We start from the raw sequence: 26,490 nt of genomic DNA, 5'->3' as shown, positions 1-26,490 counted from the left end.
TTTCGATTTTTAAAAAAATGTTTTATTGACAGATCACACATCTATACATATGTGCTAATACCAAAAATAATAATAATAATAAATAAATAAATATATAAAGCAATAATGACAATAGGTATAGAAAATTTTAGATAATGAATGTTGATGAACGAGGTATGTTCTAAATAGAAGAAGATATGAATGCAGACTTACAGAAAAAAAAAAATCATGATCATTTGATTTGACAAAGTTATAGCATTGAAGACAGGATCATGCACAGAGATTCAAACAGGGATAGGCCTACATACTAGTTGAGTTGAAGCAGAGTCATATCTAAGAGAATTTACTATTTATAAAACATGCATACATAGCCTAACGTGAACCAAAATGAATTTCCATTTCTTTGAACAATAAAGTTCTTTTTTTATTAAGCAGATGGGCTCAATCAAGAGTTTTGTTTCAATACTTTTAATAAAAATCAAAACAATTCACACAAAATGGTACAACATATTCATAATTGTAAATTATTTACAAGATAAAAAAAAATAAATATTTTTATCCATTTTTATGTTTTTAAATAAGAATTTTGAAATACAATAACTAATCTACCATGTCAACACATTCATCACATAAAAATTCAGTAACACACAGTAATGAAACTTTAAAACTTCTTGAATAACCAAACTGAGAAATATAACGGGGATAAAACCATAATAGTAAAATAACGTGGCAGTGGAAAACTGCTTTTTTCGTGACTTTATATTGTTTCTTGTGTCTCTGAGTGTAAAACAAAAGCTCCTGTATAATCCTGACTAATATTCTCTGCATGCACAACAGGAGAAGAAAACAAAAAAAAAAAAAAGATGGGGAAATAGAAAGAGTAACAAAACGCGGGGGGAAGAAAAAATATCAACACTATATTAGTCCACAACCATTTTAGATGTCAATGATACACGTCTCGTTTACCTTTCTTTTTCAATACTAATATAACACCTCTAATCAATGTGTAATGTTTTGAGATTCTGTACGCTTCTTGGAGTGTTTTTTCAATAGACTGACGTTGCTGTTAAGTACAAAGTCCAAAAGTAAGCATATTATAATTTTGTTTTCCATTCATCCTAAGGCGTATCTTATAGATGGAAAAATTGCAACAAACTGAAATATAACAACATACCAATGTACAGAAGGGAAAAAACAATAATTATCAAATTAAAAACAGACATAACATCCAAGATTTCATTTTGAGTTTTTTAAAAAAGTAATAAAATAAAAAAACGTGTTTATACGTTCAAGCTTAATTCTATTGTCAGTGATAACTATAAAACCTTTAAATATCTACTTCCATTTCTATGACCAAAAAGTAGGTGAAAAACTCCCTTGTTAAGATTTAACATGAAACTCTATAAGAATATATGTATTAAAAAAAAACCCCAATCAAATAGAATGTAAAGAAAATCAGACGAGAAACGAAATTTATAAATTTTAAAAAGAAAAAAACAACCTAAGCAATCACTAACACAAGTTTAATATCTTGTACTTAAGATCAATAATAATTTTTTTTAAAGGCATTCAGGCACAAAACAATGACATTTTTAATGGATCAAAAGATTGAATACTGGCATTAAAATGATCAAGGGAGGGGGGGGGGGACCCCAACAAATCAACTGATTGATAAAGTCACATTATTATTAAAAGTGACAAATCAACCAAAGTAATATACAAAAATTAATTTAACAGCTTAAAAAAAAAAAAAAAGCCAAACAGACTGTTTCGGGCTCAAGCCCCTGTATCGTCGATCTGGTTTTTATGTTTACTTTGCTTTTTGTTGTTGGCTGAAGAAGGGTTGTGAGCACTAAACGTTCCGTGTTTGGTATTTTTGTTCTTTTTTGAAGCTGTTATATTCATCTTTGTTTGTTACTTTTTACAGTCCACAGCTTCTAGCAGCTTGGTATCAAATCAACAAAAGATTGCACAGTCTAAATTCTAAAGCCGTTGTTATAACATACAAAAAATACATAGAATTGAGCATTTTATACCTCTATGATTGTAAAACATTTTCATAACCAGAATCATGAAAATGTTTTTTTAAAAACATACGTGTGAAAACCAAATGAATTTTTTTTAAAACAAAAGAAAAAACATTTTAAAAAATAGAGAAATACATTTTTTATAGAGCGAGGAAATAAAATGAAAAGAAAAAGAAATTGCATACACAAGCGAAAAATAAAATAAAAATAATGATTGTTTTAAAAACCAACAATACAACAAATAAACAGAACAAATATCCAATGATGATTTAGCATATATTCAACACAGACATGACATCTTTATAGTGAGTTAAACAATGAACAAATAACACAACACATGATAACATAATATTATATAAAGAAGGAGTCCCGACTCTTGACTGTGTTAGTTCCACAGAGGTGATTTTGAGGAAAAACAATTTTTAGAAAAAAAAAGTGCACCTTCTGCAATAGCATTTGTCATGTGTGTTTAGCTCACATAACTGTTCAAGCCAATAAAAAGAGATTGTGGTTAGTCTTTGTTGGTCACAAGAGTAAGACATGCTAAAAAAAAAAAAAAATAAGTAAATAAATTACTGGACATAGCACTTGAAATTGCTGTTTTTATTTTTCATTATGTTTATTTACCTTATGTATATAAAGCGCCTAGAGCCAGTTGAAATTAAGGTATACTGCTATATAAATGTTATTTATTATTATCAGTTAAGAGTCGGTCGCCCCTCGATACGAATAACTCCCATATAGAGGAGATGATAAAAACACCCTACATACAGTCATTATAAACAACTTTTATTATAATATTTTTATAGTGAAAATATAAGAAATATATAAATATAAAATAAGTGGATATCATTGGACATGACATGTAATAAGTTGTTTAATGACATTAAAATGGTAACCGGTAAGTAAGATAGGAGGATTTAAATGAAAAATTCATCTTTTGAAAAAAGCAAGTTGTGATGATGTTATTGTTTTTTTAAAAGAAGGCATATCTGGTCTTGACTTTAGTAAAGTCAATGCTTTTGTTACAGGTGTTCCCATGACCTAGCTTGCCTTGTTCGGTATAGACAGATGGACACGTTTAGGCCCGCTCTGCTCCAGGTATCTTCTCAAGCACCTGCGAAAGAAGGAGAGAAAAAGTTTTTGGGGTTGTTTTTACCCATTTCTCTTCACAGTACTTTTAAAATCCAATCAACAGTAGTATTTAAAGCTAATTATATTGTTTATTCTATAGTAACAATAATAATAAAGTACTCTTCTGTAGCGCTAAACCTCAAAAGCGCTTTACAATATCACTAGACAAACTGTAAACACGCACCATGCCAAGAGGGCCCACACAACAACTATTACAGCTTTACAAAATAAAATAAAAACTGAAATTCAACAATAGAGAACTAAAAATAAAAGAAGTAATTAACTCATCGGGCAGAAAACATCTACGATAAAAATTCTGGAAAAGGTAAGTTTTCAGCTTTTTCTTAAAATCCTTGACACTGCTTGCAAGCCATACTGACAAAGGAAGCGAGTTCCAAATAGAAGGTCCTGATTTATAGAAATATCTATCCCCAAAATTAATAAGCCGTGTTTTTGGCACTTTTAGTAGCCAGATATCCAATAACCTAAGCTGATGAATTGGGGAGTAGGGGACAAATTCTGGAATGTAGCTGGAAGATCGGGAATTTAGTGTGTTGAAGCAAAAAGGGGTAATTTTGGATTCGAACTGGCAGCCAGTGAAGTGTTCTGAGGACAGTTTTCACGCCTGTTTTTTGTCGACCAATCTTCAGGACCATTCTGGCAGCCCTGTTCTGTACCTTTTTGAGTCTTATCAACTTTCTTGTCAGGTAGGTCCATAAGCAGTGAATTGCAATGGTCGAGGCGTGAGAGTAATTGATTAAATAAGTAACAGAATAAAATAAATAAAATTCGTTTCACTCACCCTCAGGGGAAATGTTTTTTTAGGGGTTAGCTCGAAAAATTACCCAGATAACCAAAACCCTAGCCACAATACAGTGCTATAAACAGAGCAATGGGTGGTAAGTTTTTTGTCCAAGGAAAAAAAAGATGAGAGATTAGATATCCACAATGGGGAATGGAACCAGATTCCCCAGGTGTAAGCATAATCCACTCAGTTATTTTGCCCTCTGTTTGTCTTTTGTATACATTTTCATCCCCAGGGACACTGGCTCCCATGAGAACAGTGCCTCCGTGATATTCAGGGCTTCATGATTAACAATAATCAATATTGATACTAAAATTCACATGACAAAGTTATACATTTGTGATCTGTTCTCATGAATGTCTGTGAATGCTTGAAAATCATTAATGGAATCATTAAGAAAATTGCGGCAAGAGAAACATGGCTAATAATCAACTCACCTTCGATAAGTCAACACCAGTGAGAGCCTGCACAGCTGGTGGAAGCTGACTGACCAAGCGATTTACCTCGCTAGTCACACGGTCATCCCCTAACAAAACAATCTCATCTGTCTTTGACAGTGGAGCAGCCACTTCGGCAGCAATCTGAAAAAAAAAACAACAAATGTTATGAGTGAAATATTTGACAGATATGAGCATAATTTCAAGACGATAACATCCCAATAGCTCAGTTGGTAGAGGTCTCTCGCTAACACACAAAATCAGTCCCAGGTGCAGTCCCAATTTTTTTCTGACCCCCCCCCCCCTGTCTACCCAACAGTGAATGGGCTGTTCTGTCTCTTAGACCTGGTGCAAAGTACTTTGCGATAGACTAGCCTCCTATCCAAAGGATAGCAAGAAATTGCTATTGTCTGTTTCACGTTACAGAAACTGGGATAAACTCCGGCTCCAAGGGCCTAATGGCTCTGAAGGACGACATCATATAATGGCAATAATGGAGAAGCAGGGTTAAAACAATAAAACACCAGTATGACACTGCCCAAAAGTTTGTGTAAGGTAAATCACATGATGGAATAATTAAGGGGTTCTGCTAAAACAGTTGACATGAAATTGAAATAACCGCAAAATAAAGTTTAAAATCAGAGGACACACACATAAATGACTCGCTCTATCAAAGCATTATAAAGTCGAGATGAACTGAACCCCGAAAAGTGAAACAATAGAAATTCCAACTAGCCAAATGAAACGGAACAACAAAACAAGAAACTCAGCATTTCATTTTGAAATCCCCACTCAAGACCATCACCTTTACTCTTTCTTCCCCTCCACCATCCAACTTTGGAACTCCCTACCAACCACTTATAAACAAGCCCTTTCGACTGATGACTTCAAAAAATCGCTTCCTGCTTCCATCTAAAATCCTTATTACTGAAAAGATAGCCAAACAATCTTCAGCCTGAAGCTTTGGCCTTAATGGAAGAAGAAGAAAAAGAAATATGAACTCTTTTGCAATGTAAAAAAACTGCATGCAATTACTTATCATAATGACAAAATGAAATTAACCCCAAATTTAGTATTTTTGGTGATTAATTCAACTGCATGCACAAATGACAGGGATGCCCTATGCCAAAATGAAAAAAATAAAACCTGAACATTTTTCTTGCAATGAGCAATATATGAAAACATTTCCTACAAAGCTTATTTTCATCAAACGGTATCACCCTTAAATCATAGAAAAGGATACACATCCATCTGGCTTCCCTGTAAACATTGCCTTTAATCAACCAATACTTTCATCTTAAAAAAAAAAACAACTCACCAATACTGTCAAGGTCAGTTGGAAGATTTTTTAAAAGTCGACCGTGTGGCTTTAGCCCAGACCTGACCACTTGAAAATATTAAAATTCTTAATTTTCAGAAGATTTTCTATGTAGTCGCTATAATTAACTTTAAAAATCAAAGGGATTAAATAACACCTCAAAATCCTTAAAATTGCGTAGTCTGGCATCAACTTTCATTATCAGCAAGTTCTAATGACATGAAGATGCTCATAAAGTTCTGACATTGGACCCAAACTTTTGTAATTCTATTAATTTGTCGTAATAAGCGTGTCTGCTTTAGTCGGAAAAAGGGCATCCTTGAAAGTTCATCCCGACCTAACACAGATTTGAGGCATGAGACAGTGAGTCATAAAAAATAAGATTTTAAATATTATGATACCTTGGGCAAGGTTTCCATCACAAGATTCAACATGGCAGCTTCTCCATACTGTTTATAGGCCGATGCCTTCAGTCTCATTCTCTCAGCCTCAGCTTTTCCAACAGCTTCAATGGCTGCAGCTTCTGCTCCTCCCAGGAGACGGATCTTTTCTGCATCAGCTCTGGCAGCTTCAACTGTCTGGAACCTGAAACCATAAAATTTTATTTAGGTACTCAAAGATTAGATAATAATAGTGCTATCCTCATTTCATCATTATAAATCAAATAATTTGTTTAAAAAGATGTTAAGGCTTAAAATATACTTTAAATAGGCATATTGTTAAGAACAGTCCAAACTTTTATAAAGTCCAGAAATCAGAAAATTGTTAATCTTAACTGTGTTGTGATTTCTTGAGATTTAACAAAATTTAGATTGTAATGTATTATCCATTATCATTATTATGTCAAATTCATTGCAGCAAAGATGTTTCCAGCATCCGATGACACTTTATAATAAACCTAATGAAAATATATTGTCTCTGTCTAGAATATGTTTTATAAGACAATTATCTTTACCCATTTTCCCCAAATACTTTCACCTTATGGAACAGCATAGCTATGGTATCAAACCTCTGAGCAATATTGAGACCTTTGACACCTTTATCGTAGATGTTTTCAGCTTGATGAGTTAATTATTTGTTTTACTTTTAGTCCTCATTTGTTTAATGTCACTTTTTATCTTAAATTGCAAAACTTATACAGTTAGTTGTATGGGTCTTTTGGCCTGTTGTGTGTTTATGGTTTGTTCAGTGATGTTGTAGAGCACTTTGAGGTTTCGGCATTCAGCGTTATAGAAGAGTGCTTACTTTATTATACTTTTTAAAGATTCGCTACAAATTATCATAAAAGCACTTTTTTTTCTCCCATTTTCTTTCATATTTTCACATTGATAGTAAAACTCAGTCACTTTATTTGAAGATTATGAAGGAGTAAGCAACAACACTTTCAAGAAAATCCTGAATTTGGAAAATTAATAGATCATTGGCTGATGACAATCAAAAAAAAACAAAATAAAACAAGAAAAAACAAAACAAAACATTAATTGATTGATTAAAAAGCAACCAAGCATTTAAGGATAAGTCCATTTTTTAAAAATGTCCTTACACAAGCTTATTGAATGCATCAGTCATAAACCATTCTAGCAGGGAAAACTCAAAATTCAGTAAATTTTTTTAAAAACTATTGACAACATAATTGTCTAATAATAATTACAGCAAAAATCCACTTAACGTGCTCACGGCACTTTATAAGAGGTCCCTTAGCCAAGAACAAAACTTAACATGTAGGACAAGACAAAACGCCTGTTAAGTGAGATTACATTTTTTCCCCAACAGAGACAATGTTGTTAACAGCAGGTACTCATTTTGAATCTGAATATGGTGAGAGAATGTGAGTAAAGAGCCTTTTCCAAGGATTCAAACCCTGAACCTTCTGGTCCAAAGGCGACTGTCATACCCTTAGATCACATAACCTCACAAATAGACAATAGAGGCGAGTAGTTTTGTCACATGCCAAAATAAAGCATTTTCAATGGACAGCTTAACTCAATATATCTATAGACACAATGCATCATTAGTTGAAGAGTGATAATGGCCTAAAATTAGAAACGATACGAGTCTTACCTTTGACCCTCTGCTACTTGATTAATCTTGTAGGCTTGAGCCTCGGCAGGTCTCTTGACAGTGGCTATCAATTCCTTCTCCTTCCTCATGATTTCCTTCTCCTCCACATCAATCTGCTTCCTCCTCTCCACGACTTCAATCTCCATCTCCTCACTTCTGATTTGTTGCTTCTCTTTTGCTGCTTGCAGCTCGTAGGCCAATTCAGCTTCAGCTTTCTGTAAATATCGTGTTTGAAAGTGTATTCAATTTCCATTTTACAATTTTAATGCACATGTTGAAATAAATAAGAACCATAAAATGGAATAATGAGCAAAAATGAATATGACAGCCTTGAAAAAAGAACAAAATACCAAACACAGAAAGTTTTGGGCTCAAAACCCTTCATCAGCCAATAACAAAAACAAGAAAAACATCGATACATCACTTAAAATCAAGCCAGACGACAGAAATTTGGCACATGTTGGCTAGTAATAGGACGTTGGGCCAACATTCCAACCAAATGTTTCAATCGAAAGAGGAGCATTCAAAGAGATGTTATAGAAGTCTTAGCTCCTACTCCTAACAGCAAGGAAGTGAAACCAAATAAATAATACAACTTACCCTTGCATTGACCTCCATGTCGAAATTGGCCTTTTGCATCTGGAATTCCCTTGAAGAATCAGCAATCTTGGCGTCTGCAGCATATTTCGCATCCATTCTCAGTTTTTCACACTCTGCCTCCTACAAATGACAAAATAACCCCAGTTTGATATTTATTTAGTCTTCTTTATCAAACAAAATGGTAGCTGATATTATTTCCATTAGCAGAGACGCCAACTTTAAATTTGGCTCACAGGAGTTTCAGATACCACTTGTAGGAATTTTAATGCCGAAAGAGGAATTTACACACACAAGAAAAAGGAATTGGAATGGTATTGTGTTTACATATTGTATAGTTCTAAATAGATAACTGATTAGAATTATATTATGATACATAAACACATTGCCAAATACAATCCCAAAGTTTCCTTATTTCAAATGAAGTAGAGCGCCAAAACCTAATGGTAGAGATTGTAGTACTGGTGGTAGTGAGGATGATGTGGTGTTGGTGGTTGTAGTAAAAATGGTAGTGATGATGAAGATGTGATAGTGGTTGTTGTTGTTAGTGGTAGTGATGATGATATGGTGGTGGTGCTGGTGGTTGAAGTAGTAGTGGTAGTGATAATGATGTGGTGGTGGTTGTATTAGTGGTGGTAGTGATGTTGATGTGGTGGTGATGGTGGTTGTAATACAAATAGTAGTGATGATGTGGTAGTGGTGGTTGTATTAGTAGTGGTAGTGATGATGATGTTGTAGTGGTTGTAGTAGTAGTAGTAGTAGTAGTAGTAGTAGTAGTAGTAGTAGTAGTAGTAGTAGTAGTAGTAGTAGTAGTGGTAGTGATGACGATGTAGTTGTGGTGGTTGTAGTAGTAGTAGTGGTAGTGATGATGTGGTGGTGGTGGTTGTAGTAGCAGTGGTAGTGATGATGTCGTGGTGGTTGTAGTAGTAGTAGTGGTGGTAGTGATGAAGATGAGGTGGTGGTGGTGCTTGTAGTAGTAGTGGTATCGATGATGTTGTGGTGGTGGTTGTAGTAGTGGTGGAGTGATGATGATGTGGTGGTGATGGTGGTTGTATTACAAATGATAGTGATGATGATGCTGTAGTGGTGGTTGCAGTAGTAGTGGTAGTGATGATGATGTGATGGTGGTATTGTAGTAGTAGTGGTAGTGATGATGTGGTGGTGGTGGTGGTGGTGGTGGTATTGTAGTAGTAGTGGTAGTGATGATGTGGTGGTGGTATTTGTACTAGTAGTGGTAGTTGCAGTGATGATGATGTGGTGGTGGTGGTGGTTGCAGTAGTGGTAGTGATGATGTGGTGGTGGTGGTGGTTGTAGAAGTAGCAGTAATGATGATGTGGTTGTGGTGGCTGTAGTAGTAGGGGTAGTAATGATGTAATGGTGGTGGTTGTAGTAGTAGTGGTAATGATGATGTGGTGGTGGTGGTTGTAGTAGTAGTGGCAATGACGATGTAGTGGTGGTGGTGGTTGTAGTAGTAGTGGTAGTGATGATGATGTGGTGATGGTTGTAGTAGTAGTGGTAGTGGTGATGAAGTGGTGGTGGTGGTTGTAGTAGTAGTGGTAGTTGCAGTGATGATGATGTGGTGGTGGTGGTTGCAGTAGTGGTAGTGATGATGTGGTGATGTGGTGGTGGTTGTAGAAGTAGCAGTAATGATGATGTGGTTGTGGTGGCTGTAGTAGTAGTGGTAGTAATGATGTAATGGTGGTGGTTAAAGTAGAAGTGGTAGTGATGATGATGTGGTGGTGGTGGTTGTAGTAGTAATGGTAATGATGATGTAGTGGTGGTGGTGGTGGTATTGTAGTGGTAGTGATGATGTGGTGGTGGTGGTTGTAGTAGTAGTGGTAGTTGCAGTGATGATGATGTGAAGGTGGTGGTTGTAGTAGTAGCAGTAATGATGATGTGGTTGTGGTGGTTGTAGTAGTAGTGGCAGTAATGATGTGGTGGAGGTGGTTGTGGTAGTAGTGGTAATGACGATGTAGTGGTGGTGGTGGTTGTAGTAGTAGTGGTAGTGATGATGTGATGCTGGTGGTTGTGGTAGTAGTGGTAGTGATGATGATGTGGTGGTGGTGGTTGTGGTAGTAGTGGTAGTGATGATGATGATGATGTGGCGGTGGTGGTGTAGTAGTAGTGGTGATGATGTGATAGTGGTGGTTGTAGTAGTAGTGGTAGTGATGATGATGTGGGGGTGGTGATTGTAATGGTGATGGTAGTTGTGGATGATGATGTGGTGGTGGTGGTTGCAGTAGTAGTAGTAGTAGTTGTGGTACTGATGGTGATGTGGTGGCGGTGGTAGTAGTGGTAGTAATGATGATGTGGTGGTGGTTGCAGTAGTAGTGGTAGTGACGATGGTTGTAATACTAGTGGCAATGATGATGATGTGGTAGTTGGAAAGGGAGGGGGGAGGGGTATCCTTGGAACAAATTGACCTCACCGGAATTTGACGGAAGTTGCCCGGAGCCGGGAATTTTTTGCTCCAGACCGGAATTTTTTCCGGTGAAACCGGAGTTTTGGCATCACTGCATTAGGTTCAGAGGTAAATTCTACCGGTTATGCTGGTTACAAAAGGTTTTCTATATACTAATTTCTCCCTACAAAAAAATTCCTGTAGAGATATATTGAATGTATTTAGAACAATGCAAGCCTTTTCACTATTGTAGTTTGAAAGAAAGACTCCACAATAACAAAGAAAGAATTGGACTGGAGTCTCAGGGCAGAAGATCAAGGGGAAGGTTATGGGGAACATGGAGAAGAGTTAAAGAAGCTGATATACAGAAAAGTGATAAGACATGGAACGAGATAAAGAAGTTAGCTCAAGATAGAGATGGATGGAAACTCTTTGTCTGTGGCCTATACCCTGACCCAGGGTGAAAAAGGCAATGGTGATGACGATGATGAGTTAGTTGGATATCAAGATATAAGTAAAAACGTCTTATGATGGGTATTGTAATTGTGGCAGACAAAGCAGATTTTTAAAATACTAGAAAAAATCAGCCTGCCTTATCTAGGTATCAAACCCTGACCTCTTGTTTGTTTGTTTTTAAGGGTTTTACGGCCCTTGCAACACATTTAAGTCATATCAGCGCCAGTAAAAAGGGAGAATATAGGATAGTGAAAAGTTCTAGAATTACAATTAAAGCACCCAAGAAAATGTAAGACAAATGGGAATGGTACAAATAGGGAATTGGTGTAGATTCCAAGAGCATACCTTCGATGTACTTAGTTTGACATCGTCTAAAAGTCTCATCCAGACACGAGCACAGGTCCCCCCCCCCCCCCCCCCCCCCCACAAAAAAAAGGAATACACTCAAATGCTTACATTATAAATTCAAAACAAAAAATATATAATAATAATAAATAACACAGAGATGATTTACAAGGAAAAACATATCATCTCCCAAAACAATAACTATACATGTGACTGTTTCCCTCTCAGCCAGGGTATCCGGCAGGAGAAAACCAAGTAATCTCATTCCAAGACAAAGACAGAAAGCAAGTTGGAAAACAGATATAGGGGGATAGAAAACACAGTAAGTACCTCCCTGCCCACTATGGGAGGTCAGGAACCCCACCCAGCCTGACCTCTTGATTACTGGTAAAGGTAAAGGCTCTACCATTACAACACATCGGATAATCGATAGTTGGGACAATTTAATACTCATATTCTTCACGAGTGAATGCTTTATTTTCCACCATGAACTCTTCTTTGCATTATAATAAATTAATAATTTACAATCAATAAAATTCTTTTTCTTCATCCCTGAAGGGTTTGTTCTATTTAAGGTCTATTCCAAGGGAAGACTGGAATAACCCAGGCATCAGTTGCAGCGAATCTTGGAGGAGGTGACTTGCTTACGACCATACTGCACAGCAAGAAGACAAAACTCTGTACTTTTGGGCATGAAACAAAGACAATAGTTGGACATTCATACTGCACAATATCCAATTAACAAGGGGTCCCTAGCCAACAGCAAGACAACATTTAGGACAAGACATAACGTCTGATAGGCAATCATAAAATATTTTTTCCGAGATAACACTGTTTACAGCTGTATACTCATTTTAAAACTGAATATGGTAAGAGATGCGAGTAAAGAGCCTTTTCCAAAGACTTAACTATGTGCCACTCAGAGTGGGACGTGAAGCCTGGACATTCTACTCCGAAGGCGAGTATCATACCACTAGACCACAGAGTCGCGCAATGCAGTTCCATTATCATGGCAAACAAACATTGAACAGAAAATGACGAATACAAAATTTGGGTCAGCATGGCCTAGTAGTACGGCCTATGCTTCTAACCCAAAAGGTACAGAGTTCGACTACCTGTGTGGTCTTGATCAAGTCACCTGGGTTATTCCAGTCTGGAATAGACCTACAAAAAAAAAATTCCCCATGGGGATGAATATTGGGAATATTATTTATTTTCATTTTATCATTTTTTAATACCCTAATGCCAGCATCCCTGTTGGCTTCAGCCACACCGATATCAGCGTCTCTCTTCACGTTGGCTGTCTGGGCTCTTCCCAGGGAGGAAAGGTACTCCACGTTGTCGTAAATGTCCTTGATGGTGAAGCTGAGAATCTCAATGCCCATCTTGATGACATCTGGGGCAGCCATTTCACGGACAAGGGAGGCAAACTGGTCCCTGTCCTGGTAGATGGCTTCAACACTCAAAGTACCTGTAAGAAAAATATCACGTATAATGTGACAAACCACCTAAGAGCAGTATTATGTCCGGATCATACCTGATGCTTGATATAAAATTGGAAACTTTACTTATAAAATTTGAAATCAACAGCTTCATTTAGCAAAGGGAAGGGGGAGAGGGGGGGGGGGGGGGGGGGGGGGAGGTTTTAGCTTAGTTGGTAGAGCCCCCGCTTCACACAAGTGTCCTATCCAGAGGGTATTAAACAGTTGCTATTGTCCATTTCAGGCCGTTGAAACTGGAATAAACTCCAACTATATGGGCCTAAAGGCTACAAAGGACCACTTTAGTGTTTTTAGCAAAGTGAGTTGGGGTTTTTTTTTCTCCTATAATCTCATTTCTTTGGTCACTTTGACATTATTAACTTTTTAATTTTAGTTCATTTCTTTCTTGGAAACTATTGTAGAAAGGGGAAATAATTCTCAATATTGTGAAGCTTATGTATGTATACAATACTAGCCCAATACTAGCCTTCGAACCCCTAAGTCCCTGATTTGAGTACCGCTGTGGGCAGTGCAAAGTTGAGTCCTTGGAAAAGGCTTTTTACTCACTCTTTCACTACACAGATGAAAAATGAGTAAATGGGTGATAACATTTACAGAATTGACCTTGCAGATGGTGCCTTATGGTTAAATGTTGCAACTGACTTAAGACCTTTTGTAAAGAACTTTCAGCACATAAAGTACATAATGCACTATGAAAGAGTTCAAGTTTTTATTATGCTTTTTCTTTTTTTGGCATTCCCCTCTTCAACAATACTTACCCAGAATGGCTCTCAAATGACCCTCAAGTGTCTGAAGGATGACATGTTCAATATGCTGCGTGGATTTCCCAAGGAACTGTTCACAAGCTTTCTTTAGGATTTCAGGAGACCTGATGATTTTACACTGGGCTACTCCTGTCACCGTGACTGGCACACCCTCTGACGTTTCCACGCTTTCACACTGTGGGTTCAAGGTCATGACCTCCAGAGAAATTCTGTTGTTGTTTTTTTTTAATACATAGAAATAAATAATGAAAAATAAAAATGAAGCCATTAAGCCTGAAGGAGTCCTGATGGTTCAGCTGTCAGAGCATTCACTTCACACACAAAAGGGACAAGGATCTATCATAGGTGCAGTCTAGATTTTTTTTTTCTGACCCCCCTGTCGACCCAGCAATAATTGTGTAACTGGGTCTGTTAGGTCTGTTGGATAATACTTTGTGATAGACTTGAGTCCTAGTCGAAAGGGTAGCAATTGTCCATTTTCTACTATAGAAAATGGGGATAAACTCTGATGGGCCTTATAATATTATTAATAATAATAATAACTCATATATAGCGCTTAGATTTATATGTAGACTCTATGCGCTTTTTACAAAACACACACACATACACATCACGCTCTGGACTTTTAAAAAAAATTAACCCAGCTCTTTTATCTATACATGAATGCACTTGAAGTTTGCAAGACAACTTGTCTTACTTTGTGGACCAAAAAAATGTGTCTTTCGTCTTTTTCTTTTATAACTGGAATATTAGAACAGGATATTTTTTTAAAATTTAGCATTATAACTTAAAAGTAAAAGGCTCGTCTTTTGGTGGCCTGATGATTAATTTTACACTGAACTACTCATGTCATGACTAGGACATCCTCTGGTGTTTCCGTGTATACTTCCATTCTACTGGTTTGAGGGTCATGACCTCCCAGATAAATCCTTTTATTTTCAATATTAGTAAAAAATAAAGCCTGCTCTTCTGCAGTGTCTCATTTTCATGGTCATGAAAGGAGGAGAAACTACAATAATCATTATATGTAATCATTGTCATTGTCCTGTTTAGCAACCGTGTATTCAAAGATATATATAATAAATGACATCAATTAATAATGATATTATTATTATTATTATTATTATTATTATTATTATTATATTATTATATATTATTATTATTATTATTATTATTTTTTTTATTATTATTATTTGAATTTTGTTGGGTTTTTTATTTTTATTTTGTTCTTTTTGATTTTTTAATCTATTTCTTATTGCAGTTTCTTTCAAACTATGAAAATGCTTCCATTTCAAAATGCAGTACATAAAATAACATATATTGAATCCCTTTCTGATCTATTGAATACATTATTTATATATATATATATATATATATATATATATATATATATATATATATATATATATATATATATATATATTATATATATATATTTATATAATAAGCACTTTTATTCTTCACTCACTTACCTCTGAGTGTCAGTGACAAGCCACCAGGCCCAAGCAGAGTTTCCAATGACATATTTTCTGCCTTGTGCACCACAACATCCACCTAAAACAAATTTTAAAATAATTTTGCTTTAACTCTCTCCTTGCCGACCATTTTCATTATCTTTTTTTTTTCCAGAAATGCTATACCTAACCAACATTGAACAACTTTTTGCACTCAACTCATGAGAAATAAGTACCTAGATATCATATATTTGTGTAGCCTAACCAGTTTGATAAAACAAAGATTTTTCATAAATTTTATTTTGATGTGCAAAACAAATATGATTAAGAAAAATGTTCCTGGTATCGTAACAAATGTGACAATTTTCTGACACTCCAAGTATTGTATACAAAACATACTAGTAGTAGTAGTATCTAGTAGTAGTGGTAGTAGTACAGTCCACTCCGGATAATCGCATTACCTTGGAATTAGTGAAAATGTTGCAATAAACCGAAGTTGCATTTAACTGAAATTGAGTTTCCTGTCCGCTATTGCAAAATTTTACACAAATATGGTAAACTCAAACCCGTTGTTGTAAACATTGTTCTGAGTCCACCACAGACTGAGCAATTCGATTGGAATAAAAAATATATGGCAGCCCTGTATAGATTTTGACAAACAAAATCAGCTTTGATGCAAGGTAACATCTTATTCAGATTGGATTCACTTTCACTTTTTGTTCTCAACATTTGTAAGAGTCAAAGAGATTAGCCATGATGAGAGACAATAAACTCTCACCAAACACATTGGTCACAATGCACAGTTGCCAATCCCAGAACAAAGGATATCATCGCTGAGTCTCTCCAACTGTCATTGTCTACCTATTGTCTAAACCATTCCCAGCCCTCCTGCCTTACATCTAATGCTCACAGGTGACCGCACAAACCCGGACTGTAAAGGCCTGGCCCCTTTTGTCTCAAAGAGTTGATGATTTCACCCATGATGAAATCTAATCATGAGATTTTGTTTGATTCCTTGAATTTGCCTCCATTTGAGGTCGAAAATCTATTGCGATTAACTGAAGTTTGTTGCAATTAACCAGTGACTTTTATATAAAATTAATTCGTTTCTTGGGAAATGTTGCGATTAACCGAAAGTTGCAATTATCTGGAGTGGACTGCAGTAGAAGTAGAAGTAGTCGTAGTAGTAGCAGTAGTAGTAGTGGTAGTACTAGTACTAGTAGTAGTAGTAGTAGTAGTAATAGTAGTGGTAGTACTAGTAGTAGTAGTAGTGGTAGAAGTAGTATTAGTAGTAGTAGTATTAGTTTTTGCAGTACTAGTCGTGCAGTTAGTAGTAGTAGTAGTAGTAGTAGTAGTAGTAGTAGTAGTAGTAGTAGTAGTAGTAGTAGTAGTAGTAGTAGTTGCAGTAGTAGTAGTAGTAGTAGTAGTAATAATAATATCTGTATGGTAGACAGTTAAAGTCTCCTGTTACCGTTAGAATAATTTGGTTTGGATTTTTTTCTGAGTTGATTATTTCAAGCGATTTTTGCAGTTCTACGATGTCAGTTTCGTTTTGATGGGGCATGTAGAACGATCCAACAAGGATGTTTTTATGGCCTTGAATTTTAACGCTTACCAAATTATTTCACAGTCAGTTTTGAACTTTGTTTGCTCAAACCTGTGAGCTTTCTATCAACGAGTATGAATACCCCACCTCCCTGTCGCCTGGTCTCATCGTCTTCATTTTCATTTCCCTAATCTTCTGCTTCCTCTCTAGGTAATTTTCTATCATTTCGAGATACCTCATATTCTTTTGGAAAAATGTCGTAGTCCTATAACCTATTTCCAGAGTAGCAGTAGTCACTCAGTAGCAGTATAGTAGTCAAACGGATACAACGTACATTTTTCGTCAGTGTACTTGTTTATTTATTTACAGATTAGTTCAGTTGTCATTAGTTACAACAACAGGTCAGCAGAACAGTGCCAAACAGTACATGTTCCGTTCTTGACAGTCTGTACCGGTCCATGAGTAATATAATAGAACAGAATATATCTGTAATAAAATATTGGTTGTTAGGTGCAAGAAATGTTTCTTTACATCGTAGGACAGACAGTTGCAATTCAATGAAAGTTGTAAATGATGTTGTTAGTGGATGGTTTTATGGGAATCAAGTTACATTATTCTCGAAAATTGATCAAATGTAACAGAATTGAGAAGTATATTATAGACAACAAATTATTGCGCTGGTGTGAACAAAACGAGAATTATTCGCAGCCTGATTTTCATAATGATTTAGCCTTTTATTATTAATTCTGTAACTGTTAGATTTTTATGTAAACATATTTTCAATACTGAAAGTGTATTGCCTACAACTCAAACTACAAAATTGGGAGACCTATATTGTGCGTAAATTATTCCGGTCCCTAACGGAAATCACTAGCAACTTGTTATTGTTTACGTTTGGGGCACCTAACTTTACTGCTCTATTGGGAGTGAGTATTTTCCGCCGGGCGGAAAATAACCCTTTTTTCTTATTCTCCGCCGGGATTATCCTTGGGTCTTGTGACCCCCGGTCGTGTCAAAGGTCACATCCGGTCGACCGTGGCGCCAATCGCGAAGCCATGACTGTTTTGTTCGATTGTCAATGATTGTGACTCTCGATTTCCAAGCACTTTTTCATCTTATCAACAATTGCAAAAATGCAGTTAACCAATTGCAGACTGAGACTGATACCATTTTTATTCGTCAGGATTCTGTAGAGGTAAGAATTTGACTTTTCTTCTTTTTGTTTTTTTTGTATTTGTTTTTAACAAGGCTCGGACTCAGGACAGTGAAGTGTATATCGAGCAATGCTGATGGCGATATGAGTATGAGGAGATAGATGAATGAATGAGAATGTAATTGTATTGTAATAACAACACGCCTTGCCGACTGTCACGTGTGCCATGTGTTCTACATTCCAATGTGATCTTTATGGATTAATCCTTCGTTGATTTTACTTCTAATACTGTGTAAGTGTAACTGTGTGATTGTGTGCATTGTAATTAACTGTAACAACTGGGCAGTTTTCAGCAGCAGTGGAAGCGGTGACACAATTTTTAGAACTTTGGAATGAAATTGAGATGCCTCATGATGATGATAATGACAATGATATAAGATACTGTAATGAAAAACGATATCATTTTTAACCATTACTTTTTTAACAAATGTATTTATTTATTTATTTATTATTATTATTATTATTATTATTATTATTATTATTATTATTATTATTATTATTATTATTATTATTATTATTATTATTAACTTAAACAATGACATTGGTATGTGCCATTTTCACTGCAGTGAATTTAATTTTTTTTTTTTTTTTCATTGACAGCTAACATGAAAGAGTCCAGTTGACGGTACTGGTGTCCTGACAATCAAGAAAGATAGCTGGCTCAAGATGTGTTGTGGCAATCTTATTAATCAGCAAACCATCATCTGTGCCAGCAGAGCAGAGTATCTGCATGCACTTTTTGAAACTGGTTAGTAATGTTCGGTTTTGAAATCTTCATTAGATTACATCTTTATTGCAGAGATGCCAACCAGTACAGGTTTCCCGTGTTCTGTATGGTTTTTCTTCCGAAGTACGGGCACACGGTTTTATCATGAAAAATACGGGATTTGGTTGAAGTGAAAAATCCACGAAATTACGATCACAACATGAAAAGTGTTTTCATGCAGAAGAGCTTTCATTATCGATACTGAATTTTGCGAATCTTGCCCAGCCTACTGCTATATAACTATAAGTAATTCACTGCCCTTTTTCGAGTAAGAGTTAACGAAGTCCGATTCGACCTTTTCGGGTTGATATCGATTTCTGCACGGCGCAGTAAGTACAGGTTTTTGTCCTAAAATACAGGTTTTTGGTCTTGAAAATATGGGTTTTCAAAAGGCTAGGTTGGCATCTCTGTTATTGGTGATCAATACAGTACGCTCGAGCATGGGAATTTCGAACAAGTCGGGACCATGCCTGTTTGTTCGAGATTTCCGTGTTTTTTAGTTTTCCAATTTGAGTATTTTACACAGGATTTGAGGGAGGTAAATGTGGGTGGTCTTGATAAAATTCGTATTATAATTATAATGATAACTCCCCATTATTATGAACTCTGTAGAGAGTCGATAGTGAGACTGCAATTTCCTTTTCTCTGTCAGTTCAACACAATCAATTAGTGGGGGAAAAAATTCAACAGATCGCAAGGGAGTGTCCACTATATGAACGAAATAAAGGGATTAAAACTGGGAATTGTACCAAGTTTGAGATTTCCGTGATTTCGAGATTTGCATGCTCGAGTATAAATGCTCGTTAATCTAAATGATAGTTTGTTGTCAAGAGTTTTGTCCTGTATGGTAAAGCCAATGAAATTTCAACTGTGTTGGTGATGGTGAGAATGATGGCCATTTAAAAAAAATTGGTATGTCTTTGACAAATTCAATTTATGACAATGATTTTGATTGTATAGACCTTTCCAAAAATTGCTAACGAAATGCCTCTTTTCTATTTTTCAAACCAGAGCAAGATCAACCGTCTTTGTGGAACATCAGACAAAGTGGTTGCAAACAAGTGGTGTTGAATTTTCCTGTATTGAGCCGAAAGAAAAAAATTTTCTGGGAGTTTGCGAAAGCAATTTGCGTTTGATTTGGAGCTAAATCTATTTTCGCCATTTACCTGGTTTTTTTTTGGTCTCAAATAGATTTGATTTTGTAGTTCAAATTGATTAGATACTTATCTCACAATGCAGCATTTTAAAAATAAAAACATGAGGGTAGTGCGTCATATCATATTAGTTTTTTTTATTACAGTGATGAATTCGTAAGATATAAATCATATTTGACCACAATAGTGTTAAAATTTTTCAGCATTTATTTTCTTAGGGAATGGGTTAGCGGATCATTTATACATTTTTTAGACAGATCAATCTACACAATTTTCGTGTTTTCTTGTCCTATGATAGTCATTATTTTTAAAATTTTATGGATCAGCTTATGTCAAATAAGTGTTTTCTCAAATTTCTGTTTTGTGTCATTTTCTGATTTTCTAAGAACCATATATGTCATTTTCCTTTAGATTATTTTCAAATTTATTCAGAATCTTTTTTGATGTGTTTTGCATCATGATGGAAACATTTTGGGGTAAATTAAAATTTAGAAGTTTTTTTAATTTAATAAATTAATTTTTTTTCCTGTCGATCCGCACCACAATTTCAGCCGAAATTAAAAAATATTGTACAGCATTTCTTTCTAGACAATTTTTTTTTTCAGAAATTGATCAATTTACAAATTTGACTATTCTCTTGTTCCATATTGATTATACTTTGAAATTTTGATGGACGTTGTCTGCAAAATTAGCTTGTTTATCAAATTAATAAAGACATTTTGTTTTTTTCTCAAAATATCATTTTCGATTTTCTGACATTCATAACTGGATTGTTTCCCATCAGATTGTATACCAAATTTGGTCAGAATCTTTCGTATGATGGGTATTGCATCATGATGGATTTGGTTTTGGGCTAAACTAAAATTAGTAGTTTTATGAATTTTTAAATTGGATTTTTTCTTGTTGTTCCATGCCAAATTTTCAATCGTAATCGAAAAACAATTCTTTAAATATATTTTTCAAGACTTGCTAAGCCTTTCCATCGTGATGTAGCTCTTGTAGGGAACATTGTGTGTAAATTTGGAAGATTTCGTTGGTTTTCGGTGCATCAGTGTCGGAAATTATTTTTTTTGTGGGGTGGGTGGGGTTGGTCTCATTTTAGCCTATATTGTCTGTGTCATTGAAGACATTTAAATATATTGAGCTTTTTATATAGCGCAATATCCACTAAATGTGCTCAAAGTGCTTTACAAGGGGGCCCTGGTCAACAGCAACGCTTGTTATGCGATATTACAATTTTTTTGGACAAAGACAATACTGTTAACAGCCGGGTACTCCTTTTACATCTGAGGATGTTGAGAGAATGTGAGTAAAGAGCCTTTTCCAAGGACTCAACTATGCGCCGAGCGAGGTTCGAACCCAGGACCTTCTGACCCGAAAGCGTCTGTCATACCATAAGACCACATAGCCACACATTTGTTTTTAGCTTTTTTCTTTTTTTTTTGTGTGTGTATGTGTGTTAATCATCAAATTAGACCTCCTACCACCTGAAATAACAGGGGAATACCAATATTGGCACTGCGATAAAAAATGGATTTTTGACTACAGGTTCTCCTTTAAGGTGAAATATTTCCTAGCTCAGATGAGGGTTTGTTTTAAGTGGACTGTAGTGCGTTCTAACGTGAGATAATTTTTTTTTTTCATAAGATATATTCACTGCCAGTTGTGACATATAGGTTGACTGCTTAGTTCTGATCTCCAGTGCTATTACATACTTGAGTACCTATCATCAGGCCTATTACACACTGAGTCCCTACCACCAGCGCTATTAGTCATTGAGTCCGTACCACCAGTCCTGTGAGTCACTGGGTTCATACCACTACTGTTACTGGGTGGGGTTCCTACCTCCCATAGCGGGCAGGGAGGTACTTGCTGTGTCTTCTATCCCCTCTTATCTGTTTTCCAATTGCTTTCTGTCTTGTCTTGGAGTGAGATTGCTTGGTTTTGTCCTGACCTTGGTCGGAGTCCTTGGTTGAGAGGGAAACAGTCGAATGTATAGTTATAGTTTTGGGAGATGATATTTTTTTCCTTGTAAATCATCTCTCTGTTATGAATTGTATTATGTTTAGTTTACATATTATATTATATGATTTATAAACATTTGAGTGTGTTCCTCTTAGTTGGGACCTGTGCTTGTGTCTGGATGAGACTTTTAGGTGATCTCAAACTAAGTACTTTGATGGTGTGCTCTTGGAATCTACATCTGTTCCCTATTTGAACCAATTCCCCTTTGTCTTACCTTTTCTTTTGTGCTTTAATTGTAATTCTAGAACTTTTTACTATCCCATTTTCTTCCTTTTTACTGGCGCTTATATGACCTTAATGTGTTGCAAGCGCCGTAAAACCCTTAAAAACAAAACAAAACAAACCACTACTGTTAGCCACTGAGTCCCTACCTCTAGCCTATTGGCTACTGAGTCCTCACCACCAGCCCTATTGGCCTTTGAGTCCATACCAATACCACTCGCCACTGATTCCTTACCACCAGTCCTGTTAGCCGCTGAATCCATACCACTAGCCCTGTACCGTTAGCCGCCATAGAGAATACAGGACTCCTAGTCTGTGTTAGCCACTAAGTCCTACCACTAGCCCTGTTAGTGTAAGCCACTGAGTCCTACCTCTAGCCCTGTTAGCCACTAAGTCCCTCCCACTGACGTGCTAGCCACTGAGTCCATACCACCAGCCCAGCCCTATTAGTCACTGAGTCCCTACCACCAGCCCTATATCTGACATGGCGGTTTTTTGCCAAAAAAAATCCCAAATTTTGCAAGCTAAAAATCCCAGCAAAATTTGCAAAAATTAATGAAAAAAAATTGCGGAAATTTTTGGCCAAAAGACAAGGAGGTATTTGTTTTTACATAACAAACCCGACTTGTGTCTGTATTATTGCAACCTTGTGATGATATAAGAATCTTTAATCAATTGCAAAACATATTCCATCTATAGAGCAAATTTAAATTAGCCTATAAATTTAAACAATCATTTCTTAAATCGATCAGCCTAACTTACTATTATGTACATATTATCTCTCTATTACCAAATATCTATAAACACAATATGAAGATAGAGGAAGGGTGGCTGAGAGACAAATATGGACATGAGAAAGCGAGAGAGAGAATGCAAGAATACTTTGTGAATTGATTTTTTAATTTATTTTTTAAATTGTGTTATAATTAGACACAAGTTGTAATGAATTCTATTAACAAATTCAGAACAATCAAACAAAAACAAAATTAAAAAGAAGAAAAATTTTAAAAAGACGCTTAAAAAACTTATAAAATCGTCACATGTATATCATGCTACAGCTAAAAAGTACACAAATATTTAAACTACACCCATTTGCTCCATCCCTTTCCCTTTCGATCATCTTCTCATCTATGGCCACCATGTGTCTTGTGCTACTTTTTACATTTGACGCCAGTGTGTCTAGATAACGTCATAAATAAGGGAGTGTCGCCAAAATTCATGCAACTGGGCAGAGGTGTCAAAAATGATAGAAGGCATAGAAAATGTTTGACATGACAAAAACAACGGAACATTTATGAAGAAATCCTAAAATCCCAGATTGTCATCACTGGTCCCCACTAAATATTTTAAAATTTATTTATTTATTTTATTTATTATTTTTTTTTTTTTGTGCAAAACATTGCAAAGTTTGCGGCCGCCATGCAAATCAGGGATTTTTTTTGCCATTTTTTTTTTTTTGTTTTGCGGCCAGCAACGCGACCGCAAGCGATGCAAAAAAACTGCCATGACAGTATTAGTCACTGCGACTGGTCCCCACCACAGGTATTGTCCACTGAGCCCCTACAGCCAGCCCTATTAGCCACTGGATCCTTATCATCAGCTCTATTAGCCAATGAGTCCCTACTAGAGGATATTCTAACTGTTCTATTATATTTGGGTTTATTTACAGGTACTATATTAAGTTAAGCCTGTTTCTGTATTGTTGATCAATAAAGAATATTGAATTGCAACAAATACTTTGTTATTTACCTACCACCAGCTCTATTAGCCAACTGAGTCCTTACCACCAGCTCTATTGTCCACTGAGTCCTTACCACCAGCCCTATTGTCCACTGAGTCCCTACTACCAGCTCTATTAGCGACTGAGTCCCTACCACCAGCCCTATTGTCCACTGAGTCCCTACTACCAGCTCTATTAGCCACTGAGTCCCTACCACCAGCCATATTGTCCACTGAGTCCCTACTACCAGCTCTATTAGCGACTGAGTCCCTACCACCAGCCCTATTGTCCACTGAGTCCCTACTACCAGCTCTATTAGCCACTGAGTCCCTACCACCAGCCATATTGTCCACTGAGTCCCTACTACCAGCTCTATTAGCCACTGAGTCCCTACCACCAGCCCTATTATCCACTGAGTCCCTACCACCAGCCATATTGTCCACTGAGTCCCTACTACCAGCTCTATTAGCCACTGAGTCCCTACCACCAGCCCTATTGTCCACTGAGTCCCTACTACCAGCTCTATTAGCGACTGAGTCCTTACCACCAGCCCTATTAGCCACTGAGTCCCTGTTACCAGCTCTATTGTCCACTGAGTCCCTACCACCAGCCCTATTGTCCACTGAGTCCCTACTACCAGCTCTATTAGCGACTGAGTCCTTACCACCAGCCCTATTACTATTAGCCACTGAGTCCCTGTTACCAGCTCTATTGTCTACCGAGTCCTAACCACCAGCCCTACTGTCCACTGAGTCCCTACTACCAGCTCTATTAGCGACTGAGTCCCTACCACCAGCCATATTGTCCACTGAGCCCCTACTACCAGCTCTATTAGCGACTGAGTCCCTACCACCAGCCCTATTGTCCACTGAGTCCCTACTACCAGCTCTATTAGCCACTGAGTCCTTACCACCAGCCCTATTAGCCACTGAGTCCCTGTTACCAGCTCTATTGTCCACTGAGACCTTACCATCAGCTCTATCAGTATTAGCCAATGAGTCTCTACTACCACCAGTTCTATTAGTATTAGCCACCATCCTATCAATAATATTAGCCACTGAGTCCCTACTGCCTGCTCTATTACTAAAGGCAACTGCATCCTTACCATGATGGGGAGGGGGGGGGGGTATTTGACACACAGTAGAGTACCCACTGAGGCCCTACCACCAGCGCTATAGACACATAGTGGTTATTTGTTCCCATCACAGTACAGACGATGTGTAACCTTTAACGTGTCGTGAACGGATTTCCCAATCTCGTTCACGATGTGTAAAATAAAGGAAAAAGTTCAGAAAAAGTCTCCACCGAAGTGAGCGTTCTCCATATATGTAGAGGACATATATGGGCGGTTAAAAATGCTATAAAAGCACATCGGGAATCGTCCCGGTACAGTCTAATTCTAAAACATAGTATGGCGGATCGGATCTGTCAGATACAAACGATAGGCAAAATAGTAGATCTAGAATTAGGCTTGGTGTCGAAGAGAAAAGAATGAAGGGTGTCACAAGCTTTTATAGGATAGACACGATGACGTCACGTTTACGCGGGAGACAGTGAACAAACACAACATGAAGATTACTCACAACAGCCTGATCGAGACACGACAGTCATACCATAAAAAAAACACTAAACAACAACAACAACATAAACTTATCACAATAATCAGTGACATAAAATCTTCCCCACAAACGTTTGCAGTCTGATTGAGCAACACTAGTGAGAACTAATCACACAACTAGCAGTGAGAAAGAGCAGAGTTAAGTCAACTCCCTTTATTCTCCAAATTAACAAAATTAAGCAAATAACGACCAGATTATTTACACTACACCACGAAGGTCAGATTATGGGAGTCCTCTTCGTCTCAAAGATCAACTTGAAAAACCCGGCGGAAAATAAGCAAATTTGTTATTCTCCGCCCGGCGGAAAATAAAAAGGACTATTTTCCGCCCGGCGGAGAATAATGACAGCCTTATTTATTTACACAGATTCGCATTCATTTTCATTTAGTTTTTTTACACAACAGTCACAGTCAACAGCACAGACACAGTACTTAGTTCGGTTTCTGTGAGTACTGAGTACTGTACCGGGACCGGGAGTGGGAGTGAATGAGTGAAGTGGGGGAATCGTCAGCAATTGTCATGTAGATAAATGCATTGGTTGATTAGTAGTTGCGTTTGTTTCTTTACATCGTTAGGACAGAGCAGTTGGCAATTCAATAAGAACAGTTTGTAAATTGAGTGTGTGTTGTGGAGTGGGTGAGTTTTGGGTGTGATCAGTTCAGTGATTAGGCGATGGCGAAGAATGAAATGAAATGAGAGATTGATGGAGAGTATAGTATAGACAACATTGATTAATTATTATTATTACCTGAAATCACAAGTGCCTCATTAGGGCCACAAATATGAATGTTACCCATGTTTGGCCAGCCTCAATGCAATGTTTCGAAATATAATAATCAAAAGAGCTTTTTAGCGTAAAGTTATTGCAAAATAACGAAATTTCCTGGTTTCGACACAGTACACAGATAAGAGAAAACTACTTGCCAGATAAGTAATATGAAAGTT

At 36.6% G+C, this 26,490-nt stretch overlaps 1 protein-coding gene and 1 long non-coding RNA gene across 3 annotated transcripts; one reads left to right on the top strand and one right to left on the bottom strand.

Moving 5' to 3' along the window:
- Positions 1–26,490, bottom strand: LOC144967630 (flotillin-2-like). The gene is made up of 9 exons (XM_078905139.1): positions 26,294–26,490; positions 15,299–15,380; positions 13,821–14,035; positions 12,799–13,031; positions 8,362–8,481; positions 7,762–7,976; positions 6,102–6,285; positions 4,383–4,526; positions 1–3,123 (listed from the first exon to the last, which is right to left on the bottom strand). The coding sequence occupies exons 1-9, from the start codon at positions 26,340–26,342 to the stop codon at positions 3,088–3,090; spliced, it is 1,278 nt and encodes a 425-aa protein (XP_078761265.1). The 5' UTR covers positions 26,343–26,490; the 3' UTR covers positions 1–3,087.
- Positions 17,881–22,557, top strand: LOC144967629 (uncharacterized). Of its 2 annotated transcripts, none has more exons than XR_013644424.1 (3): positions 17,881–18,021; positions 18,640–18,787; positions 19,817–22,557. It is a non-coding gene; the product is annotated as an uncharacterized LOC144967629 (long non-coding RNA). The 2 variants fall into 2 exon arrangements; XR_013644425.1 differs by lacking the exon at positions 17,881–18,021 and adding an exon at positions 18,082–18,271 and having other exon boundaries at positions 19,817–20,031.

The sequence above is a fragment of the Berghia stephanieae genome, chromosome 3, assembly GCF_034508935.2.
Source record: "Berghia stephanieae isolate SIO BIC M18660-M18661 chromosome 3, UCSD_Bste_1.3, whole genome shotgun sequence".
Taxonomy (NCBI): domain Eukaryota; kingdom Metazoa; phylum Mollusca; class Gastropoda; order Nudibranchia; family Aeolidiidae; genus Berghia; species Berghia stephanieae.
This window is presented reverse-complemented; position numbering and strand designations above follow the sequence as displayed.

What these genes read in the sequence shown, in the direction of transcription:
- LOC144967630 (XM_078905139.1), bottom strand. Translation starts at nt 26,342, where the DNA reads ATGGGTAACATTCATATTTGTGGCCCTAATGAGGCACTTGTGATTTCA. An exon ending in ACATGGAGGTCAATGCAAGG is followed by an intron (nt 7,977 to 8,361) that starts GTAAGTTGTATT and finishes CGATATTTACAG; the next exon opens with AAAGCTGAAGCTGAATTGGC. An exon ending in CTGGTGTTGACTTATCGAAG is followed by an intron (nt 3,124 to 4,382) that starts GTGAGTTGATTA and finishes CTTCTTTCGCAG; the next exon opens with GTGCTTGAGAAGATACCTGG.